Source organism: Pituophis catenifer, unplaced genomic scaffold, assembly GCF_029215685.1.
Source record: "Pituophis catenifer annectens isolate HBS135680 unplaced genomic scaffold, rPitCat1.0.hap2 SCAF_4, whole genome shotgun sequence".
NCBI classification, from domain to species: domain Eukaryota; kingdom Metazoa; phylum Chordata; class Lepidosauria; order Squamata; family Colubridae; genus Pituophis; species Pituophis catenifer.
Genome location: NW_027256884.1, coordinates 36,884,761 through 36,910,752, shown reverse-complemented (window position 1 = coordinate 36,910,752; position 25,992 = coordinate 36,884,761). Strand labels below are relative to the sequence as shown.

Genomic DNA, 25,992 nt, shown 5'->3' with positions numbered 1-25,992 from the left:
CAGCTACTGGTTGCAACAATCCAGGCGGGCACCCTGGCCTTGTCTTCATCGTGGCACAAATGGTGCAGCTTTTTACATAACTGTCTACGTCCTTTCTCATATGTGGCCACCAGAACTGCCTCCGTACTAGGTGCAGAGTCTTTAGGAACCCGAAGTGTCCTGCTGGTTTAACATCGTGGCTCCTCTTGAGAATCAGGATGCGTAAACTCTGTGGGACATAGAGCTTTGTCCCCCTCCATGCTAGTTCATCTCTTTTTGTCAAGAGATGTTGATTGTCCCGATACCAGGGGTCTGTCAGCGTTTCATTTTTTAATTTTGCAGTTAAGTCACTTGCAAGTTGGCCTTGCTGGTCACGTCGTTGCCGTCTGGTGATCACTTGGGCCGCAGCTTGGGTGGAGGGGATGATGGCATTCACTACCTGCTCCCGCTCACTGTTGTATTGGGGCATCCGGGAGAGGGCATCAGCCAGGAAATTTCTCCCACCTGGGATGTGCTTAAGCTCGAAATTGAAACGATTGAAGTATTGTGCCCACCGCACTTGCCTGGGCGACAGTTTTCGTGGGGTTTTTAGGGCCTCTAGGTTTTTATGATCAGTCCAGACTTCAAATGGTTTCTGGCCTCCCTCTAGAAGGTGCCGCCAGGTCAACAAGGCCCACCTTACTGCAAACGCTTCCTTCTCCCACGCCGCCCATCGCCTCTCCGTATCGGTGAGTTTGCGGGAGGTGTAGGCGCAGGGTTGTAGATCCCCTTGGTTGTTCTTTTGGAGTAACACGGCTCCTACTGCCACATCACTTGCGTCTGCTTGGATGACAAAAGGCTGTTCTGGATCCGGGTGTTTTAAGACAGGTTCTTTCGCGAACAGTCCTTTTAGCGTCTCAAATGCCTGTTGGCAGGTCAGGTCCCACTGTAGGGGTTGTCCCGGGCGAGGTTTCATCGCTGGGCTTCCTGTCTTTAGGAGGTCTGTCAAAGGTTTGGCAATCTTCGCAAACGAGGGGATGAATTGTCTGTAGAAATTCGCAAAACCTAGAAAACTTTGCAGTTGTCTGCGGGTGCGAGGGGGCTGCCATTGTAGAACTGATTGGACCTTGGCTGGGTCCATCTCTATTCCGTCATTTGATACTCGGTAGCCCAGGTAGTCTAGCCGTGATTGGTGGAAATCGCATTTTGGCAGTTTGACATATAGGTTTGCCCGTAGCAGTTTTTCCAGTACTTGGCGGACGAGGGGTATATGTTCGTCTATGGTCTCCGTGTAGATAAGAATATCGTCCAGGTAGACGAGGACCCCTTTGTAAAGGTGTTCATGTAAGACTTCGTTTATTAACTGCATGAACACTGCCGGGGCTCCTTGCAATCCAAAAGGCATTACTTTAAACTGGAAACTACCCAGGGGGCAGTTGAATGCTGTTTTCCATTCATCTCCTGCCCTTATGCGTACTCGGTAATAAGCTTCTCGAAGGTCTAGTTTGGTGAAAACCTTCCCTTTAGCTAGGTGGGCTAACATGTCTTTCATGAGGGGGAGGGGGTACAAGTTGTGTACGCAAACAGCATTGATACTTCGAAAGTCGACCACCAGTCTCATGGAGCCGTCCTTTTTCTCTTTAAACATGACCGGCGCCGCTACCCTTGGTTTCACTGGCTCAATAAATCCCCTTTGTAAGTTTTTGTCTATGTAGTCCCGCATTTCCTGCATTTCTCGGGGCGTCATAGCATACATTTTTGGTTTGGGTAGTTTCGCTCCTGGGATAATCTCGATGGCACAATCGGTCTCGCGGTGGGGGGGCAGAATGTCACACTCGGCCTCGCTGAATACCCCTGCAAGGTCTTGGTACTCCCTTGGGATCTGGTTTGCGTTACAAGCAGTGGTGGGTGCGGCTGCCAATTGTTTTGCTGCACCTTCTGGGAGGGGCCCTTGTGTTGGTGGTGTTTTCTTCTGTAGTGGAGGGCTGCTTTGGGGTTTCAGCGTGGGAGGGAATTCTTCTGGTCGGGGCGGCAAGGGTTGGGGCCCCTTTGCTATTCTCAGCCTGCGGGTTCCCTCTTGCCACCAAATGATTGGGCCCCATTTGTCGAGCCATGAGAGTCCCAATATGACTGGTTCTGTCATCTTGGGGGCTATTATGAAGCGGATCGTCTCCCAGTGATCTGCGAGTTCTAGTCTCACGGGTTCAGTCAAATGTGTGGCATATGTTCCTCCCACTAAGGACCCATCAACTTGCTCGAAGCGAATTGGTTGTTTGAGCTGTTTAGCTCGGATTCCCAATTTTAGAACTGTGGGTAGGTTGATTAGGCACCGTGTGCTACCCGAGTCTATTAGGGCTTGGAAAGTCTCTTGGGCCCCTGTTTTGGGGGCGGTTAGGCGTATGGGGAAAAGAAAAGGGTGGACGGGTCCACTCACCATCGGGTCATCCTCGCCTTCGTCTTCCGTGTCATAGGGTTCGGGGAACTGATCTCTCTCATCTGGGATTCCTCTGGTTTCGGTCAGATGAGCGAAGAACTCAGGGATTTGGGGAGCTTCCTGCAGTACGTGGGTGACGCGCTTGGGCCCTCGTTCCGGCCGTGCTTTGGGTGGTGGATCGGGTCCCGGTCTAGGCGTTCCACATCTTGCTGCTATGTGGCCGCTTCCCCCACATCTGTAGCATTTCAGTGGGCTCCGTGGGGCAGTTGGTCTGTAGGAGGGCTGTGATGTTGGGGTTTCTCGTCTGTTGAGTGGCCCCTGGTCTGGTCGGCCTCTCTCCTTTCCCTCTGGTGGTTTTGACGTGTCACTCGCCCGCAGCCCTCTGTCGACTTTTATCGCTACCCGGAACCATTCAGCGAGTCGGTTTGGGATGTCACGATAGGCAGTCACTTGGGAAATTCTTTTATCTAGGCTTGTTCTAAAAAAATACACCAGCAATCGCTCTGGTAGGGGAGGCAGTGTCCCAATGACTCTCCTGAATTCACGGATATGCTCTCTGATAGGCTTCCCCCTCTGCATTAGGTTTCTGAGCTCGTCTTCCACATAGGGGTCCTCCTCCTCCTCCTCATAATGGGCTCTCAATAGTTGCAAGAACCCATCCGCATCTTGTAGCTGGGGGGCCCTGTATTTGTAGAGTGATGCTGACCACTTCTTTGCTTCTCCCTCCAGCCCTTCCCTGATAGCATTCACTAGGGCTCTGGGGAAAGGGTAGAGGTGTCCAAACCGCTCTATGTATATCTCAGCTGAATCGAGGAATTGGGCGAGGTTGTCTGGGTCACCATCGAACTTCCCTCTGAACTGGGGTGGTTCCTCCCTCTCTGCCCTCTCCTCTCTGTGCTGAGCTCTGGAGGGCCAGCCTTGGAGTTGGTAGTCCTTTGCCTCGTCTCTCATCCTGGGGTGGGGAGGTGCTGCCTTGTCTGGGCTTCGCTGCCATTCCCATCCCCAGCTCGCCCTTCCCAATTCACTTAGGGGTTTTTCTTTATCTTTTACCTTTGATTTTTCCAAGTTGGCTGGAATCACGACCGCTTCTGCTCCTCCCGTTTCTTGAAGCAGGCTTTCCTCCGAGGGCTTGGCTTCAGCCATAGTCCGTCCGACCAGATGTCTGGGAGGGAACGGGATGATTTAAACTCAGCCAGCCTGGATTTGGAGGAGAGTTTGGCTGTCTGTCAGGTTTCGGTGCTATCTTGAATAAACTTCATTCTCAAGCGCAGGCTGTCTAATGAAACATTTTATTTTTAAGCATAGCAGACTCCGACATTTCTGACTCAATTTGCAGCCAAACTGGCCCCTCCTTCCAACCCCCTCCTCTTCCGCTCTCCAGCCCCAACGTCCCATTGGCCATCATACAGATCCATCTCTACATCCCGGCACGTTCTTTTCACAGGAATGCCGCCCCCACCCTCGTCTCCCAGGAAACCCTATCTGTATATACAGAACTAGGTAAAAGTTCATCTCAGCAATAAATCAAGCTTCCGCTCTTTCTGCTTCAACTTGTTATGTCAGCGCTGGAAGAAAGCCTAATTTGGAACGCTGACAGTAGGCCATGTTGTGCTTTTATTTCTTCCCCTAATTTGTTCCAAACTAAAGGAAGTTTTTCTCTTTCTTTATATTATTTGTTTAGGTTTCATCAAAGAAAGCTCACATCCCAAAGTAATTCAGTTTGGAGGTTTTGCTCCGTTTCTAGCCAACGTATATATTGGTACCAGTACCCAACTCTCATGGCATACTGAAATTTTCCACCATGTTTATTTACGTGTGAAGAACTGAACAGCCACCTGATACTTGAAGTGCTGCATAAATGAAAGAAATTATCCCAAAATCAAGAATAGGTAATCCATGCTCAAGTTACTTGCTAGATAGCCTTGTGCATAACTTGCTGTGTCAGAAATACCTTTGCACTCATATACAAGGAGGACAATCATTTCAAAAATCATTTCATAAATTCTGGGATCTGAAGTTGATAAGTGAAGCAATTTGGAGATCAGAACCACAATTTAAAAATTGATAGAGGTTGTGAGCAATAATAGGTTGAGAAGAGAAGGGGGAAAAATACAAAATCTCTCTTGCCATTTCTCAGAATCATGTAGTTTTTTCTTGTTTTGCTTTATCATCACTGGAGATTATTAGCTAGGTAAAAATCTCTTTATATGTAAATCATTCATAAAAAGCACCATTTCCCTACTCAGAGTAACTATGCCCCCCCTTTTTTTGTAAGTTTGTGTTCTTCTTAATAATATCAAATGCTTACTGGCATTTGTACCGCACTGCATTTTCTCAAGTGTTTCTCTTTCCATGATCATTCTTCAGAAATATGCTAACCCACAGTAAAACAAATGGTTCTTAACATGTTTATTTATGCTTAGCTTGCTCAGCAGATAACCCAACCCGAATCACAAAAGAATTATTTGCAACAAAGAGCCCATATAGTTTTACAACATCTACATGGTCCTAAATTACTGCTGTTTGTCTATAAGAAAATAAGAAAGACAGAATTTATAAACCTTGTGCATTCATGTCAACACAATGAGTTAAGATTCCAATGTAAGTCAACCCCACAGAATGAAACGTATCTGTTACTTCCCCTCTTGTGCCTCCATAAAACTTCTATAAAAGTCAAAGTTATCCTAAACAATATGAAAAAAAAGCCATGACTTGGAGTATGAAGAATATACAAATTGGATCTTAGGATGGGATGGGATGGGATGGGATGGGATGGAATAGAATAGAATAGAATAGAATAGAATAGAATAGAATAGAATAGAATAGAATAGAATAGAATAGAATAGAATAGAATAGAATAGAATAGAATAGAATAGAATTTGGCCTTGGTGGCGCAGCAGACTAATGCACTGTTAAGTAATACCAGCTGCCTGCAATTACTGCAAGTTCAAATCTCACCAGGCTCAAGGTTGACTCAGCCTTCCATCCTTTCGAGGTAGGTATATTGAGGACCCAGTTTGTGGGGGCAATAAGCTGACTTTGTATAAAAAAGAACACCGCTTGGGGGGGGGCGAAAGCCCTACTAAGCAGGTATATACAAAAGTAAGAAGGCTATTGCTTAAAGCATTGTAAGCCGCCCTGAGTCTCCGGAAAAGGGCGGCATATAAATCGAACCAATAAATAAATAAATAAATAATAAATTCTTTATTGGCCAAGTGTGATTGGACACACAAGGATAGTTCAAATACAATAATCCTTCTATATTCCTATTCTCCAGAAGATCCATGATCATCTGGACAAACTGCATGTGGGACAGCATTAAGTACTTCAAGGGCAGAGAGGAAAGCTTCAGTAAACTTGCTCAAATTAATTTATCTTAGGATCCAGTTCTCTATGTTAAGAAGCAACATTGATTAAATTAAAAAAAATATAATATTATTAACATCTTTTATTACCATAATGGTGAATGTCAGCATAGCAAGGCAGATTAGACTAAGAAACTAATACCATAAGGGTCAGAATTATTTTTTAATGTAATTGCTATAGTAATAGAATTTTGCAAGTCTGAGTGTGTTTCCTCTCCTTATCTTCATATTCATGTAAACCAGGAAGGGGCTTGTTATTTTCTAAGCCTAGTGCAAGCCTCTCTTATCTGACTACTGCCTTAGTACCTGTTCTCCCTCTTGTCCTTCAAGGCCATTCCCTATGCCCCCTAGAGTGAAGCATAACAGAAATTTTGGAGATATCATTGCAGGAGAATAGAAGATATAGTGAATATAGAGAATGTGTTGTCATTGTTTCAGAAAATAATCTACAAATATCTCCTAAAAGCCAGAGTATTTATCTCAAGATGAAAGTACATTTATCTTAATTTAATTTTTGGAGACCAGAACCACAATTTAAAAGTTAGTACCATGTTTCCCCAAAAATAAGACCCTGTCTTTATTTTTTTGAACCCTGAAATAAGCGCTTGGCCTTATTGCCATGTGCTCAAAGCTCAATTGGGCTTATTATCAGGGGAATGTCTTATTTTGGGGGAAACAGGGTAGAAGTTGGATCCAAAGGATTTCCAGTTAAAAAACAGTAATGGACACGTTCAAAATATATCTAACACTATTTTTTTTCCTTGCCAATTTATCTTATGATATATTCAACCTATCATGATTGCCATCAAATGCAACTGTGAAGTGAAAATTATTCTTACTTTGATTGCTGTGTCCTGTAGAGACATGCTGGGGCTCCTAAAGAACAAAAACATGGAATTGATAATTAAACACATGGAATGGTACAGTGACAATAGTTTATCTTAACAATATTAAAGTTTGACACACATGATAGAAAGAGTAATTTTACTGTACAGAGTATTTGGACCACTCTTTTTAAACTCTAGCAACAAGAGACTATGTGCATCCCTTTCAATATTCTCAGGCAGAATGTCATCCATGCTAGAAACACATCAGGGTTTTCCTCCTCTGATTAATTGCTGAAGACAACTGGCATATGGGAAAGGTCTTCATCTAGGAAGAAAACTCCAAGAATCACTTCCAAAACAATCAAACACTCCAGCTGTCTCTTTATTGTTTCTGCAAATGATAATATGCAGAGTACCGTACATTGTATTTTCCCACAAATATGTAAGAGTGTACTAGGTCATACAAATAGTAATTACAACCATGGTGGGTTGTTATATGCCAGAGGAAATTGTTCTAACTGAGCACCATCTGTAGAAAAAACCCAGTTCTCTTATTTACGTGGCAGAATTATGGGAATGCTAAATTAGTCACAATTGTACAGGCAAGTGACTTCTGAATAGACAATAGCATTCAGCTTGGATCACAGTAGTTTTAGCTGAGAACCGAGCAACTCACATAAACTCTGCAGGCTGTTTTGTAACTTAATACATAAAGCTGTTAGTGAGTTCACATATTTTGGGAAATGTTTGGGGCACCATGAACCAAGAAAGTTTGGAAAGTCTTATGCTACTCTTTGCAAATTTATGCCTTTGTAAATGATCAATAGTCTGATGTACAATGTAATCTCCGCAATAGAAAACATTGAATTTATTCCTTCCTTATTCATTTCTTGGATTAACCTCTTAGGACGGTGATGGCTAAGCTTTTCCAGGCCGAATGCCCAAAGAGTGCGCGCGCAAATGTGCACTCAAACCAAACCCCCAAAATGCAATGTATGTGTGGTCCCTGTGCATGCACCTTGCCCCCGTGCATGCATGCATGCCCCCCTGCACGCCCCATTTCTCCTGCGCATGTGCGGCAGGGCCCCAAAGACCAGCTGGTCAGTGGGAGACGCATGCACATGTGTGGCGGAGCTGAGTTGGGGCGACGGCTTGCATGCCCACAGAGAGGGTGATCCGTGCCACCTCTGGAACGCGTGCCATCGGTTCACCATCATATTCCTAGGAGAACTTTTAAAACAAGTATGTCATTATCAATGGATACAGAAGCCACATTACTTAAAATGCATTAAATGACAGACCACACACATACACATGCAAAACTGAAATGCAGCAGTTATCAAAATTATACTAAATGAAATTAATATTTAAAATTATTATTTTAATTTCTTATAATTAAAATTAAACTAAAACTGATGACTAATAAAAGTAAAATATATTCCTAATGTAAATGTGTAATATTGTATCACCATAATTGCAGTCTCTCAGTTGTCATCTCACACCATACCACAGGCAACAATTTTGGGCACCCTCTTGGAACCAATTGTCATGGATAAATAGTAGTGTCAGCAATAGTAGTGTTAGTAGAGGAGCATTAATGTTCCTCTATATTCCTACATGGTGATCACATGTTAGTGCAGCACCTGTACATGAGACAAGGCAGGACGATGGCAAGGCAGAGAACAAAGGCTGACAGAACTATCCTAGCAGGATTTGGGGTCCAGCAGCATGGTTTTAGAGCCATTGCCAGTTGCATATCAGCACACCAGCAACAACGGCTCAAGTATACCATGTTTCCCCAAAAACACGACCTACTCAGAAAGTAAATCCTAGCTTGATTTTTACACATGCGCCCAATATAAGACCTATCCTCAAAATAAGCCCTAATTAAGACCCCGCCCACTCCAGGGTACACAGGTAAAAATTAAGCTAGGGTGGGAATGGGGGGGGGGTTGGAGCTGCCCTACTACTTAGCTTCAGACAGTTGCAGTCAGGCCTCGCACACCTTGGTCCATTTCTTCTGCAGCTGGCAAGGCTTTCCTGAAGGTCTCTGTAGCTGATAACAGATAGATCAGGAACCCTGTTATCAGCTGCAGAGGCCTTCAGGAAAGCCTTGCTGGACGAAGAAGTTCCTGAAGGCCTCTGATAGCGAAAAAGAGGCCGGGGGCAACACATGCAAATGAGGTGAGTCAGTCAGGATGACAACCCCCCCTGAAAATAAGACCTGATGCTTTTTTTGGCGGCAAAAAAAATAAGACAGGGTCTTATTTTCAGGGAAACACGGGTAGCACTGCCAGAATCTGTTCTATCCAGAGCAGGCATAGCATGCAAATCCTGATACTCTATGATGAGAAATTATGCCATATTGGATACTGTTTTGATGTTTTTATGAGACATCTTCATCATCTTGGCAGTCATTGTGCTAAGTCTTCAAAGTATGTCAGCTCAAATTTGTTTTGAATAATTCAATGCAATAATGGAACTTTTAAAGATGTACAAAGAAGCCTGTAATATTTTGTATTTGCAAATGCCTGTTCATTCTGAAAATGCATTATTGTATATTATTTATGGTTTCCTGATCTTCAGTGTCTGCCTTCAATATGTGGAAATGGCATTTTAGCTAAATATAAACACTATGAAATATCATTTTCAAAAGCCATTTTTTGTTCCACTGAAATAATTCAAACAAAGCAAACTTCAACAATAAAGCTAATTAACATAAATATGTGCAGTTTTAACAGTAAATAAGGATTAACAACTTTCTAAATGGCATATAACCAAAATTATGAGCAATTTCAAGTAAACCTGTCATTTTTGGTTGGCTGAGTAACAGAATGAAGGTGATAAATTAAAATCAACTTCCTCTTCCCTCCAAGCAAGATACATTTAACTTGTTTAGAGTTATGATCAGTGAATCTGAAAAAAGCAGTAAGAATTCTGTTTTGAATCTATCACAGTTAGTCATTGTTTACCCTAGTTTACATTTCACAGATAGGAAAATAAGGCTGAGGTATGGTGACTTACTGAGGCCACCTATTCAGTCTACATGCAAGGAGACATTTGAACCCCTTAAAAAAAAAAGTCAGTTTTCCAAAAATACACAATAGTTTGAGGGGTTTTCTTGCAAGTGAACACTGGATGTTATTGAGTTGGCAATCACTGAAACATTACTAGCTTTTTCAACTTCTGGTCATTTCAATATGGGTTAGCAGTAGCCCCATCTGTTTAGATGCTTTTCACAGACTGGCATCTAGTAAAACTCCAGCAATGTAATGTAATGCCTTACATGTAATTCTGTACTAAATTCTATGGCATTTAAACCAATTTAAGTGTTTCTATGGTTTTTTATTACCAATTATATTACTTTATGCTCAGTACAATTGTTAGGAGTCCTTTCCCATATATAGTAGTTAGTGCACTCTTGTACTCATTTTATGATTTCTGTTTTATCTGTATCAGTCTTAACTACAGATCTTTATCTAGATGTTTAAATACCTAGATCTCCCTCTAGAAGAACAGGGATTGAAATATGTTACAGGTATATATGGCTTTCAAATTTTCTCATCCAACAGAATTTACTAAGATGTATTACTTGCATGGGAGACAGTAAACTAGGTTCGTATTTAGTAATTCATTGTTCATTTCTTATATAAGAAATCATGCCCTTGACGTGATGTCCCGGTGCTTGGAGGCCGTACGGGTCTAGATGGGACGAACAGACTTAGACTCAACCCCGACAAGACCGAGTGACTGTGGTTACCGGCACCCCGTTTTGTCCACTATGTTCCATCGCTATCCCTGGGGGGGAGGTGTTGACCCCCTCAGAGAAGGTATGCAATTTGGGAGTCCTCCTAGACCCACGGCTTAGCTTGGAAGATCATTTGACTGCCGTAGCCAGGGGGACCTTTGTCCAGGTGCACCTGGTTCGCCAATTGCGCCCCTTTCTGGACCGAGATGCCTTACTCACAGTTGCTCATGCTCTCATCACCTCTTGTTTGGACTACTGCAATGCACTTTACATGGGGCTGCCCTTGAGGAGCACTCGGAGACTTCAACTGGTGCAGAATGCAGCCGCGCGGGTTGTCATGGGGGTACCTCGGTACTCCCATGTCACACCACTCCTTCGCAGTCTGCATTGACTCCCGGTTGTCTTCCGAGTGCAATTCAAGGTGCTGGTGATCACATTTAAAGCCTACATGGCCTAGGACCAGAGTACTTGCAAGACCACCTCCTGCCACCGGTAGCCTTCCATCGCCTGGTTTGCTCCAACAGATTTGGCCTCCTCAGGGTACGTTCGGCTACACAATGTCGACTGGTGACCCCTAGGGGAAGAGCCTTCTCTGTGGGAGTTCCTACCCTCTGGAATACGTTACCCCTGGAGCTCCGGATAATCCTCGACCTCCGAACCTTCCGCCGGGCCTTGAAGACCTGGCTCTTCCAATGGGCGGGCCTGGGTTAACTCTAAACTGATTTTGTAGCTTTTTAAATTCTTAAATCTTAAATTTGAATTTGTATTCCCACATTTAACCTTATTTATTGGATATTCTGCTTTAATTTGTCTTTTAACTTTTGTATTTTCTGTTTCTTATTGTTGTGAGCCGCCCTAAGTCCTTTGGGAGAAGGGTGGCATACAAATCCAATAAATAAATAAATATAAAAATAATTACATATCATTTTTAAAATGGCTTTATTTTAAGTAAAAAACAATCCGGGAAGTACTTATATTTAAAATTTCTAAGAGAAATTCAAAAAAATTAAGGAGCTATTTTTCCCAAAGATGGAATTTTTTTTCTCATTTCCTTCTAATCTCAGTTGTTCAAAATCACCTGCACAACTTCATCCACTTTATATTTTCCTGTTGCTCACTTCATTATTAAATGTAATTTCCAGCCACCACAAAAGTATCCATTCTTGCATAAAAGTGCATATTGTCTTCTGGCTGAGAATACATTCTGAAGATCAGGCAAGGAATTCCGGCTGGCAAGGTTGGGGTGAGAAGAGCCTTCTCTGCTTTGGCCCCGCCTCTTTGGAACATCTTATCCCCTGAGGTAAGATTGGGTCCCACCCTCCTGACTTTCCACAAGAGCCTGAAGGCCTGGCTCTGCCAGGTGGCTTTAGGCCCTAATGAGGGAGTTCCAAACTGGAGGTGGTTGATCAACTAACAACAGCTCCCACCTCCCTCCCAGTATATTTTTCCCCCATCTTTTATTATAGTTTTAGTTGTATTTTAATTTTATATATTGGCATGTGTTTTTGCAGGTTTGATGTTGTAGGCCATCCAGACTCACCTTAAGTGAGATGGGAAGCAAACAAATTAATTAATTAAATATACTTGAGAGAGAGAGAGGGAGAGAGGGAGGAAGGGAGAGAGAGAGAGATTTGCATTTCCTGAGATTTGTTTTTAAATACCTCTGAAAAAAGAAAGCAAAATAAAAAGCAAAATATTTGTTATCCTTTACAGTAAAGTATAAGGTAACAAATAGCTGGTAATTAAAATAGTGTGTGTGTGTGTGTGTGTGTGTTTATATGCCATCAATCTTACTGATAAGGCAATTCTGGGTGGCTTACAAACAATGAAAAGATAAATATAAAAACAATTAAAATTAAGAAGAGTTAATTACATAACTCTTATGTAACTCTAGTTACATAAGGTAAATGTTTTTCACAGTAAAAGTGACAATTTTAGGAACTCTTCTTTTCAATATTTTATTAAACAAGGTAATAGTAACAGAGTTGGAAGGGACCTTGGAGGTCATTTAGTCCAAACCCCTGCTCACGCAGGAAACCTCTACTAGGATTCGAACCGCCAACCTTTCTGATCGACAAGCTCTGTCTTAGCCACTGAGCACCACCTACTATTAGATAAAAGCTAATACAAACTAAAAGAAAAAGTGCAGGAAAAAAAGAATGTGAAGAAAAATAGAAAACAAAGAAAAATAACAATATAGTAAAGAAAAAAGAAAAAAACTATAAAGAATACCTCTCCTTCATCATAAATATAAACAATTATAGCAATTTATCAACTTCTATAATACCACAAATTATCTCTCCTTCCCATATCTCATCTCTCACCTATGGTTAAATGGAGATCACATGATTGTGGAACACTTGGCAACCCAACTGTAAGTGTGAATAGATTACCAAGCACCCAGATTGCAATCATGTGACTATAGTAGGAGAGTACAATGTTTTGTAATGGTTGGAATTACAGACTACCTGCAATCTCTTCAAATAATGTCCTAGAACTTGATTTCTTTTCCTTTGTTCTTTGTCTCTTCTCACAAAAGTTTACCAAGTCTTTTTTATAAATCCAATGTAGGAAAGTTATCCAACTTACTTTTCTGGTTTGTTATTTGGTGTCCCTTTTAATTATTAAGACATTAATTATTAGTATATAAAACAAGTTTCATTTGCACATCCAGTTTGTTATCTTTTTCCAGATGATTCCAAAAGCTTGTCATTTTTAAATCCATATTCAAATAAATTTCAGTTTTGTCTGATAGAACTTGTTCTTCTTCCATAATATTGTTTATACATAGTCTATCTCTTTAGAGTCCTGTGCTATCCACATACATTTTTTTAAATTGAGTTTTATTGAATTTTAATAATTTAACAATTCTTATTCAACTCTTGTGCATGGCTGTGACCATTTACATATCATCACACTAGAGTTCTCCTATACGCTATATAATTTTTCTAAATCTACTATCTGTTATTTTCCCTTTTTTCTATTTTCAGTCCAATTATACCATTTCTCCCATATTACGTAAAAATCTGAATCCATCAGTCCTTTCAATTCAGGTGTCATTTTGTCCATCTCAGCGCAATCCAATACTTTTCTAATTATTAAATCTTCAGAGGGTATATTTGAGCTTCTCCAACATTGCACAAATGCCAATCTTGCCGCCATTGTCATATGTAGAGTAATATATGTTTTTGTTTGAAGTAATGTCCTGGTGCCTGGAGGCCGTGCGGATCTGGATAGGAAGTAACAGGCTTCGACTCAACCCTTTCAAGACCGAGTGGCTGTGGCTTCCAGCGTCCTGATATAGGCAGCTGGTGCCATCGCTGGCGAGTTACTGGCCTCCACGGAGAGGGCTCGCAACTTGGACATCCTCCTGGATGCACGGCTGTCTTTAGAAGAGCATATGACGGCCGTGGCCAGGGGGGCTTTTCATCAGGTTCGCCTGATTCGCCAGTTGCGTCCCTTTCTGGATCGGGACTCCTTACACACAGTCACTCAGGCACTCGTCACTTCCTGCCTGGACTACTGCAATGCTCTCTACATGGGGCTCCCCTTAAGGAGCACCCGGAGGCTCCAACTGGTGCAGAATGCGGCCGCGTGGGGGATTATGGGAGCGAGGGGACGCTCCCATGTGATGCCCCTCCTGCATGAGCTGCATTGGCTTCCGGTGGTCTTCCGGGTGCGCTTCAAGGTGTTGGTTACCATCTTTAAAGCACTCCATGGCATAGGACCTGGGTATTTGCGGGACCGCCTTCTGCCGCCGATAGCCTCCCACTGGCCAGTACGCTCCCACAGAGAGGGACTACTCAGGATGCCATCAGCCAGGCAGTGTCAGCTGGCGACCTCCAGGGGGAGGGCCTTTTCTGTGGTAGCACCTGCCCTCTGGAACGATTTGCCCCCAGAGATACGCATGATACCAGATCTCCGGGCTTTTCGCCGTGCCTAAAAACTTTTCTTTTCCACCAAGCAGGGCTGGCGTAAACCCCCCCCCCTTTTGAGATGTTAGATTTTTAATTGTCTATGGGTTTTAGTTGGGCTGTTTTAAATTTTGAGCCAAGGTTGTGTAATTCTTTTAAAAAATTTAAATTTTGTATTGGAATGTTTTTTATTTTTGGCTGTGCACTGCCCTGAGTCCAGCGAGAAGGGTGGTATACAAATTTAATAAAAATAAATAAATAAATAAATAAATAAATAAATAAATAAATAAAAATTTCCTTTTCATTATTCCTAGAAGAAACAGTTCTGGTGTGTATTCTATCTGGAAGCCTGTTGCTTCCTGTATCAACTATTTTCATCCAATATTTTTTTGTTTCGGAGCATAACCCCCATGTATGAAAGAAGGTATCTTATTTTTGTCCACATTTCCAACAATTGGGGTTTAAATTTGGATATATTTTTGCCAATCTAGAAGGTACCAAATACCAATGGTAAAACATTTTATATTTATTTTCTTTGTACTTTTGCTGATCTGGCTAGTTTATAATTTTTGTTCCAAATTATTTCCCAATCCTCTAGTTCGATATTATGCCCAATATTTCTATCCCAGGCTATCATAGCTCCTTTTACTATGTCTTCAGCTCTGTCGAATTCTAATAAATAATTATAAATTTTGGTTATTAATTTTTCATCTGGGCCAATCAATATTTTATCTAATTGTATTGGTAGAATTTCATTGCCATATTCATCTTTATTTTTTATATATTGTAAGTAAGGCTCTATCTACATACATTTTTAAAGTAATTCAGCAGAACAACAAATGGAGACTGAACTAGGAGATGAAATCAGCAGTACAAATGACATATCCAGGAAACAATTAATTTGCTAGCTGGACTTTTGTTTTAAAGATATACAATATGATGAACATGAATTCTACATGTAGTTATTTAAATTTTATGTCCCTTCTTACTGTACATCAAATTAATTTGCTTACATATAGGAAAGGCTATAGTATTCTAATTGCCCACTAACATAATGTAAATTTTAAGCAGACACTGTAATAACTAAATAAAATACAGGTGCTTCAGCATGCTTGAAGGATAGATCAAGATACGTTTAAACACAAATTTAAAAAGCTAATTATCTAGATGTGATTAGTTCACATCACTAATGAACAGAGATAAATATGTTGAAATTTCTTATAAAGTGGAGCTGCCAAAGAATGAAAGCAGTATATGTGTGTGACTAGGTTGATTATAAATCTTATAGATAAGCATCTGCTTGAAAGAGCTGAGACTAGCAAGGCAGGCACCACTGTTTCTCTGCAGAGAGAATAATTTTGTAAATATATCTTATTTATCAAAGGCCATCAAGAGATCAGACATATTTTTGTCAATTCAGAAGAGCAAATACTGCCTATGTCTGGAATGGGCCAACTCGCCATGACCAACTCACTGCAGGATAACTCGCCATGGCCAGTTTCCATGGGACAACCCGCTGAGGGGCAATTTAACAATTCTATTTAATTATTTAAAATAAATAAAAAATATTTTAATTTTTGCCATTCACATTTCATTCTGTCCCTCCTTTTGCATCCTTTCTTCAATTATTCTATTCCATTATTTCTTTGATATTAGTATAACTTTGTCCTGCAGTGAGTTGTCCTGTGGCTAGTTGGCGAATTGTCCTGCAGAGAGTTGGCCGTGGCAAATTGTCATAGACCCGTCTATATTTCCCTATAGACCTACATAAAAACTCTTATCTTTGTGCTGCAGTAGATGATCAGCTGTTGTTTTTAAAACTTCATTCATGACAGTAATTTTTATCTAGATGAGTTCTATCTGAGAGCCTTCTATCAAAGAGGCCAAGTGTGGAGTAAGTATCTGAAGAGCTGTGATTTATTTCTAAACTCTAGTATGAAGTTGAGCAGTGACTGCTCTTTTTATGATCTCTCTCTCTCTCTCCCCTTCCCCCTCCCACTCCACCCCTTCTCTCCCTCTCTCCAATTCAGTAATATACCAATCAGACAAGTCCAGTGCAACAAGGATACCTCTACTTTGCTTTATGATTGCATGGTTAACAGGTATGATGGAGTAGAGCTGCATTTTTTGAACCCACAAACTAACCAAAATTTATTCAAATCTAACACTGGAGTAAAGAGAACTCCATAGAAATGTAGAATCATCAAGAAATCCCAGAGGTCGAAAAAACCGAGAATTAGATTAAAGTTATTACAAGATGCTAGAGAAAGTGGGGGGGGGTCGATTTGCCAGATTGGGGAAAATATTATCAGCAGCAGCTTTGGTATGGATAAGTGAATGGATGCATCTCAAAAATATAAGACTATTGGGGTTAGAAGGCCATGATTTACAGACAGGATGGCATGCTATTTTATGATAGGAAAAGCATAAGGTCCATCAGTACTTCCGGAGGCATTATATTAGGAGGGCTCTATTAGATATCTGTATTAAGACAAAAAGAAGTAATTATATGGAAATTCCCAACTGGGTGTCAACTTCGGAAATGTATACTCATCCAAATTTTACTAAATTAGGGAGGGTTGTCACCTATAAAGTTATTCTGAATGAGAGAAGAGAATTGAAAGTGAGAAACATTTTAAAGGAAGAAGGAATTGAATTGGAATTGTGGGCATACCTCCAAATACAATCTAAATTCAGCAAAGACAAAAAGGAATGGGGTATCAAAAATTATCACAATTAGATAAGATTTTATTAAGCAGGGATGGCAAGACCATAAGTAAATTATATTGCTATTTATTGGAACGAGATATGAACGTCCACATGAACGTTTATTGGAACTATTCTGTAAGGAAAATGTAGTATAATATACCTGAGCCTCCATGAGGGTTAGATAGTGAAATATGTTACATTGAGTATTTACTGTTATATGAGACAGATACAAAACCCAAGACTAAGAATTTAAGGTCACACTGATGTAAAATGCCTACTCTTTATATGCTGTGTACTCTAAATTCTCCATTGACTGCAATAGAATGGACCATCTCTTCAGATGACTCTGTTGGCATGGTTCATTACATTTGACAAGTGAAAAAAGGAAACATCTGCTCAAATTAAATCAATGTATAACAATAGTGGCTCAACAACATTGTTGAGAATTAAATGAACGTTGTATGACGTGTCATATATCAGACAATTCTTGAGTGAGCCAAAGCTGAAGTATTCATATTACGAGTCTAACTAAGGTTCTTTCAAATCAGATTCTGAATAAGTAGGCAGAACCTGTGGGGACAGATGACCCAGATCTTCCATTTACAGACTTTTCATTTCAAAGACCCTTCTTATTTTATCCATAAACACTGAATTCCCTTTATGGGAAATGGAAAAAGTACAGGAACTAATGCAGATATGACAAAATAGTCTTCTCTAAATTAACGTGATTTTATATTGACACACAGACAATAACTTAATCTGTACTTACATATATTTTTCTAATATGCAGTAATATTTTTCTAATATTAGTTTAACAAATATGTTTATGTACAGTGCCTCTTGCAGTTGCTTAACAGTTTCAGTTGATTCCTGATAGGATGACCCATCACCAGGTAAATTTTCAAAACATTAAGAAGGTTAAATGCTTTTCTCAAAAATGTACAGCTCTCTTAAGTGAAATAATTCAATGAACAAAAGCTAACCATAATTTGTAAAAAAAAAAATAAGAAACCATTAAATGTTCTTTTTAAACCACCTCAGTTAAAAATGATGAAGTATTTAAACTCAAAATTTAATGTTTATGTATTTAATGAATACTCTGTCGCTCTCTTTAGGGAACACAAAACAAGAGTTAAATCTTTCAGAAAGAATGAAGTCAGAATACCAAGAATACAAATAAGTAAGTCCATAGACTGTACGAGTGATGTGCAAGAGATGTCTGAACAGCAAGGAATCTCATTTGCTTTGAGTACTTCAAGATTTTTCTTAAACAGATAGAAAAATCCTTTCCTACTGAAGAACTTTAAAGAAATTGTTAAAATTTACAACTTACTAATATACACAGTTTCACAAACAATTTCTTCTAATATAAAAAGTTTTGACATACATTTCTTTTCTCTATTCTTTTATGCAGTTTCAATTATTTTTCTGAAGAGAATTATCTCCAATTTGTACTTTTTACATAAAAAACAGAGAGGTAAGATCTCTATTTTAAGAATACCTGTAATACTGTACATACTTTTAAAAAGAGAAGTATTCCTTATCTTTGTTCCTATTAATACCTTTATCTTCATCTATCTAAATATAAAAAATGCCTCATTGACCCAGCAGGTCTTGGAAGCTAAGACTGGAGAAGAAACATTAGAGATTTGAGAGCCGAGGTGGCGCAGTTGTTAGAGTGCAGTACTGCAGACTAGTTCGGCTGACTGCTAGCTGCAGTTCAGCAAATCGAATCTCACCGGCTCAAGGTTGACTCGGCCTTCCATTCTTCCAAGGTGGGTAAAATGAGGACCCAGATTGTTGGGGGCAATATGCTGACTCTGTAAACCGCTTAGAGAGGGCTGTAAAGCACTATGAAGCGGTATATAAGTCTAAGTGCTATTGCTATTGCTATTTCCAGAGCTGCCGGCTGGAAAGCAGTAACAAGCTGGTTCCAGGAAAATTTTATTAATATAATTGGGAGCAACCAAGTTCCTATTCACAATATGTAAGAATTTTCAGAAATGTGGAGTCCTTCTGGTATCTGAGCTTGGTTGCTTGCAGATGTTTCATGAGCAACATATATTCTCTTTTACTGGATTTTCAGAACTATCTATTCTTTGTGCTATAGATTTCTTATCTACAAACTCTGCAGAGTTTTACTAGAGAAAAATGGATCCTAGCAGAACTCTCACCAATGCTACCACACATATCATGGCAAAGTCCATAAAAAACTCTGATAATATATTTTATTTCCTTGATTTCACAAAGCATTTGTTTATATTCACAATAAAATGTAAAATATAGCCATTAAACAAGATGTTTTTATTTAAACACTTTTGACAAAACTGCCTGTCGAAAAATTATAGTAAAGCGCTCCTTGTCAAAATAGAGGAAAATGATGATTGGGCTAAAGCAATTTACCTTGTTTGTGAACAGAAACTTGTTTTGTTCCACTTTGCCAGGTGTGTGGATAGCAGAAAGTGGTGGAGGCCAAGTGTGGGTCATTTCCTTAGAAAAAAAAGAGAGAAATTTCAAAAATATAATATTATAAGGTATTAATATATTTTAAACTTGAAATTCTAAATTCTAAAACAAAGGATTTTGTGGCAGTTTTGTTGTCAACATATTCATTTTTTTAATAACAAAAATTCCAGCTGTACCAATATGTATGGAAAAATGATTCCACCCATTTTGCATTATCTCACCTTCTATTAGGCCTCTCCGGTAAACCAGATAAGAAACACAATTAGATGAAGTGATTTTACTTTATTGTAGCAGAATCTTGCAAGTCTCAAAGTACAAACTTCCTGGAGCCACTTTTAATTAGTTGATCCAATAGGGCAGGTCCTTCCTAAGATTCTTTCTCTCACCATTACGCCACTAGGGCAGGGGTGTCAAACTCACATCGTCACGACGGCATCATGTGACATACCAGGACTTTTCCCCCCTTCGCTAAACTGGGCGTCGGCATGGTCAGCACATGACACATCCAGCCCACAGGCTGGGAGTTTAACAGCCCTGCAGTAGGGGCTTCTGCTTCTCTTACCTATTTGCTTCCTTCTTCTTTTCCCTCTCGTTCCCTAAGATCATCCATGCATTCCATTACAACTTCCCCAAAAGCATGTTTCATAACTCCACAGCCACCAAAGCTTGCCTACTGCTAATTAATTGTGTATGTCAGTGTTTCTTAATCTTGGTAACTCTTAAGATATATGGACTTCAACTTCTAGAATTCCTCAGCCACCATGAAGTCCACACATCTTAGAGTAGCCACGATTGAAAAACAGTGATATATGTATTCAAAAGGAACATGATTCTAAATTTAATCCCTACAAAAAAGGATACAGAAATTTGGGTGTGCACATGCGTGCACATATGCATGTATGTACGCACACATACCAAAGTATGACAATGCCCAGTTTTCTTACCATATCAACCTAGAGTTCCTAGCTGTAATTGAAACCAATTTAGAAATCCATTCTTGTCTGATCCCCAATGTGTGCATATAGCAGAATGTATATACCATTCAGGGGTGAAATTCAGCAGGTTCTGACAGGTTCTGGAGAAATTTTGAGTAGTTTGGAGAACCGGCGAATACCACCTCTGGCTGGCCCCAGAGTGGGGTGGGAATGGAAATTTTGCAATATCCTTCCATCAGGAGTGGGGAGGGAATGGAGATTTTGCAGTATCCTTCCCCTGCCACGCCCACCAAGCCACACCATGCCCAACAAGCCACGCACACAGAACCGGTAGTAAAAAAAATTGAATTTCACCACTGATACAATCACTCTAAAATTGCAAAACCAAGACAAGAAAGGATCGAAATTAACTGTTCATAAAAGAAGCTGTCATGTTTAGAAAAATAACTGGTAGCTTCTTCTTGCATATACCAACCATATACCAGCCTCTCTCACACATGTAAGCATACAACCATATATACATTTTCCTGTAAGCTGTAAAAATAGAAACGGAACAGTTTGGATAGAGACGGACTAAAGGAACAGTAGCAGCACTAGAAACAGAAAGAAAGAAAAAAGGAATAATAAAACTGCATGAAAATTTCTTGGGGAAAAAAAGATAACATGGCAAGAAATTATAGAAAATATATAGATTTTCTGGATCCTTTTCAATTAACTTTTTGTCCAGAATATGATAGTGAGATTAGATTAGTTGCCTTGGTGATGCTTTATGTTGGAAAGTAGATGGGAGGAGCACTGCACTAAATCTCCTGGATCTCTCAGTGGTATTTGATACCAATGATCATTACACCCTTCTGAAATAATTGGAAGGACTGAATATGGGGGACATTGTTTTGCAGTGGCTCAGCCCAACCTGAAGGTGATGCTAAGAGATTACTCTTTGACACAAGGTTTGATTTCTTACACTCTTTAACCAGTGGTGGGATTCAAATAATTTAACAACCGGTTCTCTGCCCTAATGATTTTTTCCAACAACCAGTTCACCAAACTGCTCAGAAAGTTAACAACTGGTTCTCCCAAAGTGGTGTGAACTGGCTGAATCCTACCACTGCTTCTAACACAAACAACAGATCAGTGGGAGAGCTTTGGAGCTGGGTGATATCTGAATATATTTTGGCTCTCACTCTGCCAATATTTATAAGTTTAATGAAAGCACAAGTTTTCAGGCAACCTTTTAATTAACAATTGATCTGTTAATTGAATTGGTTTGATTCTTTAATTGTTAATTGAATTGCATTGATTTTTTGATTACTTTTGTATGTTTTTTGTATGTTCTTGTTCTGTCTTACAATTTGAACTGTTGTAAGCTATCCTGATTATCAAGTGATAGATAGGCTGGGTATAAATGTAATAAACAAATAAAGTGTCCTTTGCAGCAGCTAGTTATTTAAGCCATTGTCCATTTGTTTTTCACTAATTTCTTCTATTATTAGTGAATATAAGATAGCTGACTCAGTTCATAGGTAATGACAAAACAGTATGTTATATACCAGGTAGTCCTTGACTTACAGCAGTTCAGTCAGTGACCATTCAGAGTTACAATGGCACTGAAAAAAGTGACTTATGATCATTTTTCACACTTACAACCTTTGTAGCATCACCATGACCATATGGTCAAAATTTAGATGCTTGGCAACTGGTTCATATTTATGACTGTTGCTGTGCCCCAAGGTCATGTGATCCCCTTTTGCAACCTTTTGACAAGCAAAATCATTGGGGAAGCCAGATTCTCTTAACAACTGGGTTATTAACTCATCAACTGTGACAAGAATGGTCATAAAATGGGGCAAAACTCACTTAACAAATGTCTCACTTTACATCAGAAATTTTGGGCTCAAATGTGGTCATAAGTCAAGGACTACCTGTACATCACACTGAATCCTTCTTTCATAGTTTTATTTTCCACCAAAATGCAATCTTTTATTTTATTGGATGCTATAAAAATTACCGAATGCCTTCATAGATGATGCTTATAGAAACTGAACAATTTGCAATGAATATTAGATACAATGATGCAGTAAGGCGTATGGCTCCAAAAATTAATGCCTGAAAATCAAGGTAGTTGTATTTCATAGGGTTAATAGACAGAAAACTGCAAATTATGCATAAATGGGAAAATACCAGAGAAAGTAGACAATTTTTATATAGTGCTTTTTCCTTTAGGAACTCAAGACAGACAGAAAGTTACTGGCTCAGTTATCCAGGTTGCAGGCTCAGGTTAGATTTGAACCTGGGTCTTTCTGATCCTAATCCAATATGACAATGACATTTAGTGTATTTTTGCAGAATGTTTATTAAAGACAAGAAATTGAGACATTTTAAGACATGCAAATACTGATAGAAAGCTAGTGAGAGTATGTGATTTGGAAAGGAAAGAATCTTTGCCCCCCCCAAATATGCAAAAATAGCTGTGTATAAGAGTGTATTTCAGTTCTTTTGTTATATGGAAGTGAGAGTTGGGTATATCAGGAGATAAAAAGAAACATGATATTTAAATATTACAAGAAAAGATAGGATCAGTAATAAATGGATGCTGAATTTATGAATGAATAAATGAATGAGGATTGAGTCACAAAACAAATACATGATGGAAGAATGAATGGTGGAAAACCAAAAAAGTTATTCATGGATGGATGGAATTGATGAGAACCTCAGAAAAAGTGCAATGAGAAGTTTAAAGAACAAAAGCAATGTATGATGTAATTTATGGACATAGTGGAAGCAAGGATCATTCACAAGACCAGAAAGCCCCAGAAAGTATAGTAAATGGTGTTGCTGTAAATAGTTTTAACTATAGTTCTTTTAGTTTTCTGTTGTCATGCCTTTAATTTATTTGGCTTAGAATTTATTGCTCATTTTCTATGCTATGCATAATGTTCTTTACCCTGAAGGGAAATCATGTATGTATGTATCTAATAAAAAGAAGCTGGTATTGTGCCTCTAAATATTTTGTCAAATTGTTGAAGGTATTTGGCTAGTCATTTGTGAGATGACTAAGTTGCATCTCAGCATCAATTTAGGAGTTACAGCAGGTGCTTAAACAAAAGCAATGGACTGTGTAATAAAACAATTGTCTGAAAAGTGGCCTGGCACAGACAAGCTGAGATGATGTGATTACTGTATTCAGGGCGCAGTCTTAGTCTGCTTAACCTTCTTTTCCCCATGAATTGTAGATTCTAATTTCTGAATTGCCAATAAGATAAATGCAGTTTGTTTTAACTTGTCAGCTGACAAATACAAGAAGGAAATGAATATGAATGGCTGCCTCTTAGAATGGGATAATGTAAATAGAATATGAAAGGAAGAATTAAGATACATCAAGGTCAGGATCATTATAGTCTAAACACACAGCCTAGAGCCCGTCATGAGAAAGATGGGTGGCTTAGAAATATGACGTATAAATATAAATAACAACAGTAACTTCACCCACTGCATAGAACCGTGATGGTGAACCTATGGCATGTGTGCCAGAGGTGGCACGCAGCGCCCCCTCTGATGGCACATGAGCTATCACCCCAATTCAGCTCCGCTGTGCATGCGCGTGCATCTCCCACCGGCCAGCTGGTTTTCAAGTCTCTGCTGTGCATGCGCATGGGGCGGGGTGGGTGTGGGAGGACTGCGCATGGATGTGTGGGGCGGGGCGCTTGGGGGGGCACGCATACATGCATGAGGTGCAGGGACTTGCACACGCCTGCATGGGAGGCGGGGCACATGCAGTGGGCCACACGCACATTGCATTTTGGGGGCTCGGGCGTAATGCTTGGGGCACTCGGTCCAGAAAAGGTTAGCCATCACTGGCATAGAACATACATTTAGAAGTATTAGCACAATTGCATTATTTTTGCTACTTCTTACTAAAACAGTAGCCATAATCTGAGGATTATCTTGGTACAATTTCAAATTATGAAAATAATGGAGGATAATTAAAAAAAAATGAGTCCAGCTGATCACCACTATGTGACAGATGGCAGAATACAAGTAAGCAAAAGAAATACAGAAATAAATAAAAATCAGGGTTTTCAAATTAGCTAGCATTGCTAAGAAAATCTTTATGAATTGGCAGAGTGTTAAACATGCATAGTAATGGATAAATACCTAGCACAAGGGAGCATTTCATATGATACTGATTACATTTGTAGCACATATTTTGTTATAGAACAAGCTAGCAGTTATATTGATTAGCATTTGCTACTGATTCAACTCCTGCCAGCCTAGCAGTTTGAAAGCATGCAAATGCAAGTAGATAAATAGATACCACTTTGGTGGGAAGTTAACAGCTTTCCATGTGTCTCAGTGTATAGACATCACCACACAACCATCTTTGGACAACATTATCTCCCTTGGCTAGGAAACAGATGAATTAAACTTGGACATCATCAGACCGGGGAAATCTTTACCTTTTTTAAATTGATAATGAAGCCAAGACACAAGGTGTAATCTATGGGATGAATATAGAAAGAGCAGGGAAGAAAAACGTATAATTCAGTTGTGTGATTGGATAGTGCCTCATAAGTTATAGCATCTGCAATAGGATGGACTTACTTCTTTTATAAAATATGTCAAAGAGAGACTGAGGGGGAGGAGTCAAATGGAGAACTAACTGACACCCCCCCCTTTGAATGCTGTTGAACCTTATCTAGTCTGTTGAACCTTATCTAGTCTGATCCAGGTGCAAACCACTAGTTTGAGAAGATTCCTGTATTGTACGCTTGAGCAATAAATTAGCTAATTGAACTCTTCAGGTGTAGATCTGATTATTTGTACTTACAAATAAGACTTCTGGAAATGGCCCCAATAGTGGTAAACCCCCCCTCCAAAACAGAATAACATGATAGTATGAATATGAGAAGAGTTTTCAAAAACTGAAGCATTACACAATATATTAATTCACTAAAACCTCTAAAAACTAATAATGGTACTATAAATGATCAGACTGGATGGGAACTGAATATCATGAACATGTCTCGATGCTGAACACAGATCATGGGCATACTCTTTTTTTTAAAATAAAGTTTTTTTATTTTTTAAACACACAAACAAACATAAAATGCATCTTTTCTGAACAGAATATTGGCCCAATTTTAGATTTATACAAATTTTTGTTCATCTTTAACACAATTTTAACACAATTTTATATATACATTTTCTCATATCATTTATTCTTTCTAATTCTAAGAAACCAATATTACCCTTCATCTTAAGTTCTCATCCTAATATAGTTCATTTTTTCTTTTCCCTCCTTAAAATTTGAACCCTAAATTTAAATTCATATAACATAATACCATCCCCAATTATTACCTTATATTCTCTTTTTCCAATCACCAATGATTCTTTTATCAACTATTCCAAATAATAGATTTCAATAATTAAACATATTCAATAAAAAATCAATTAAGTATCAATCTTATTCCAATACCTCTAAATTTACATTCATGGAGCATAATACAATTCCCAATTATTTTCTTAAATTTATAATACCATTACCAATTATTTTCTTAAATTTCTTAGTTCCAATCTCAAATAGTTTTTTCTTTGTCAGCTGTTCCAACTAATAGGTTTCAACATTTTTATAACAT

General features: G+C 39.4%; 1 protein-coding gene across 1 annotated transcript in view; it reads right to left on the bottom strand.

Annotated features, from left to right (window-relative positions):
• The window catches only part of AFF3 (ALF transcription elongation factor 3), a 240,121-nt gene that overhangs the window by 103,865 nt on the left and 110,264 nt on the right, over positions 1 to 25,992 (bottom strand). The window contains exons 5-6 of the mRNA XM_070944314.1: positions 19,359 to 19,445; positions 6,597 to 6,633 (exon numbers count right to left, since the gene is read on the bottom strand). Coding sequence (XP_070800415.1) covers positions 6,597 to 6,633; positions 19,359 to 19,445 — 124 coding nt within the window. The remainder of the gene's footprint in view (positions 1 to 6,596; positions 6,634 to 19,358; positions 19,446 to 25,992) is intronic.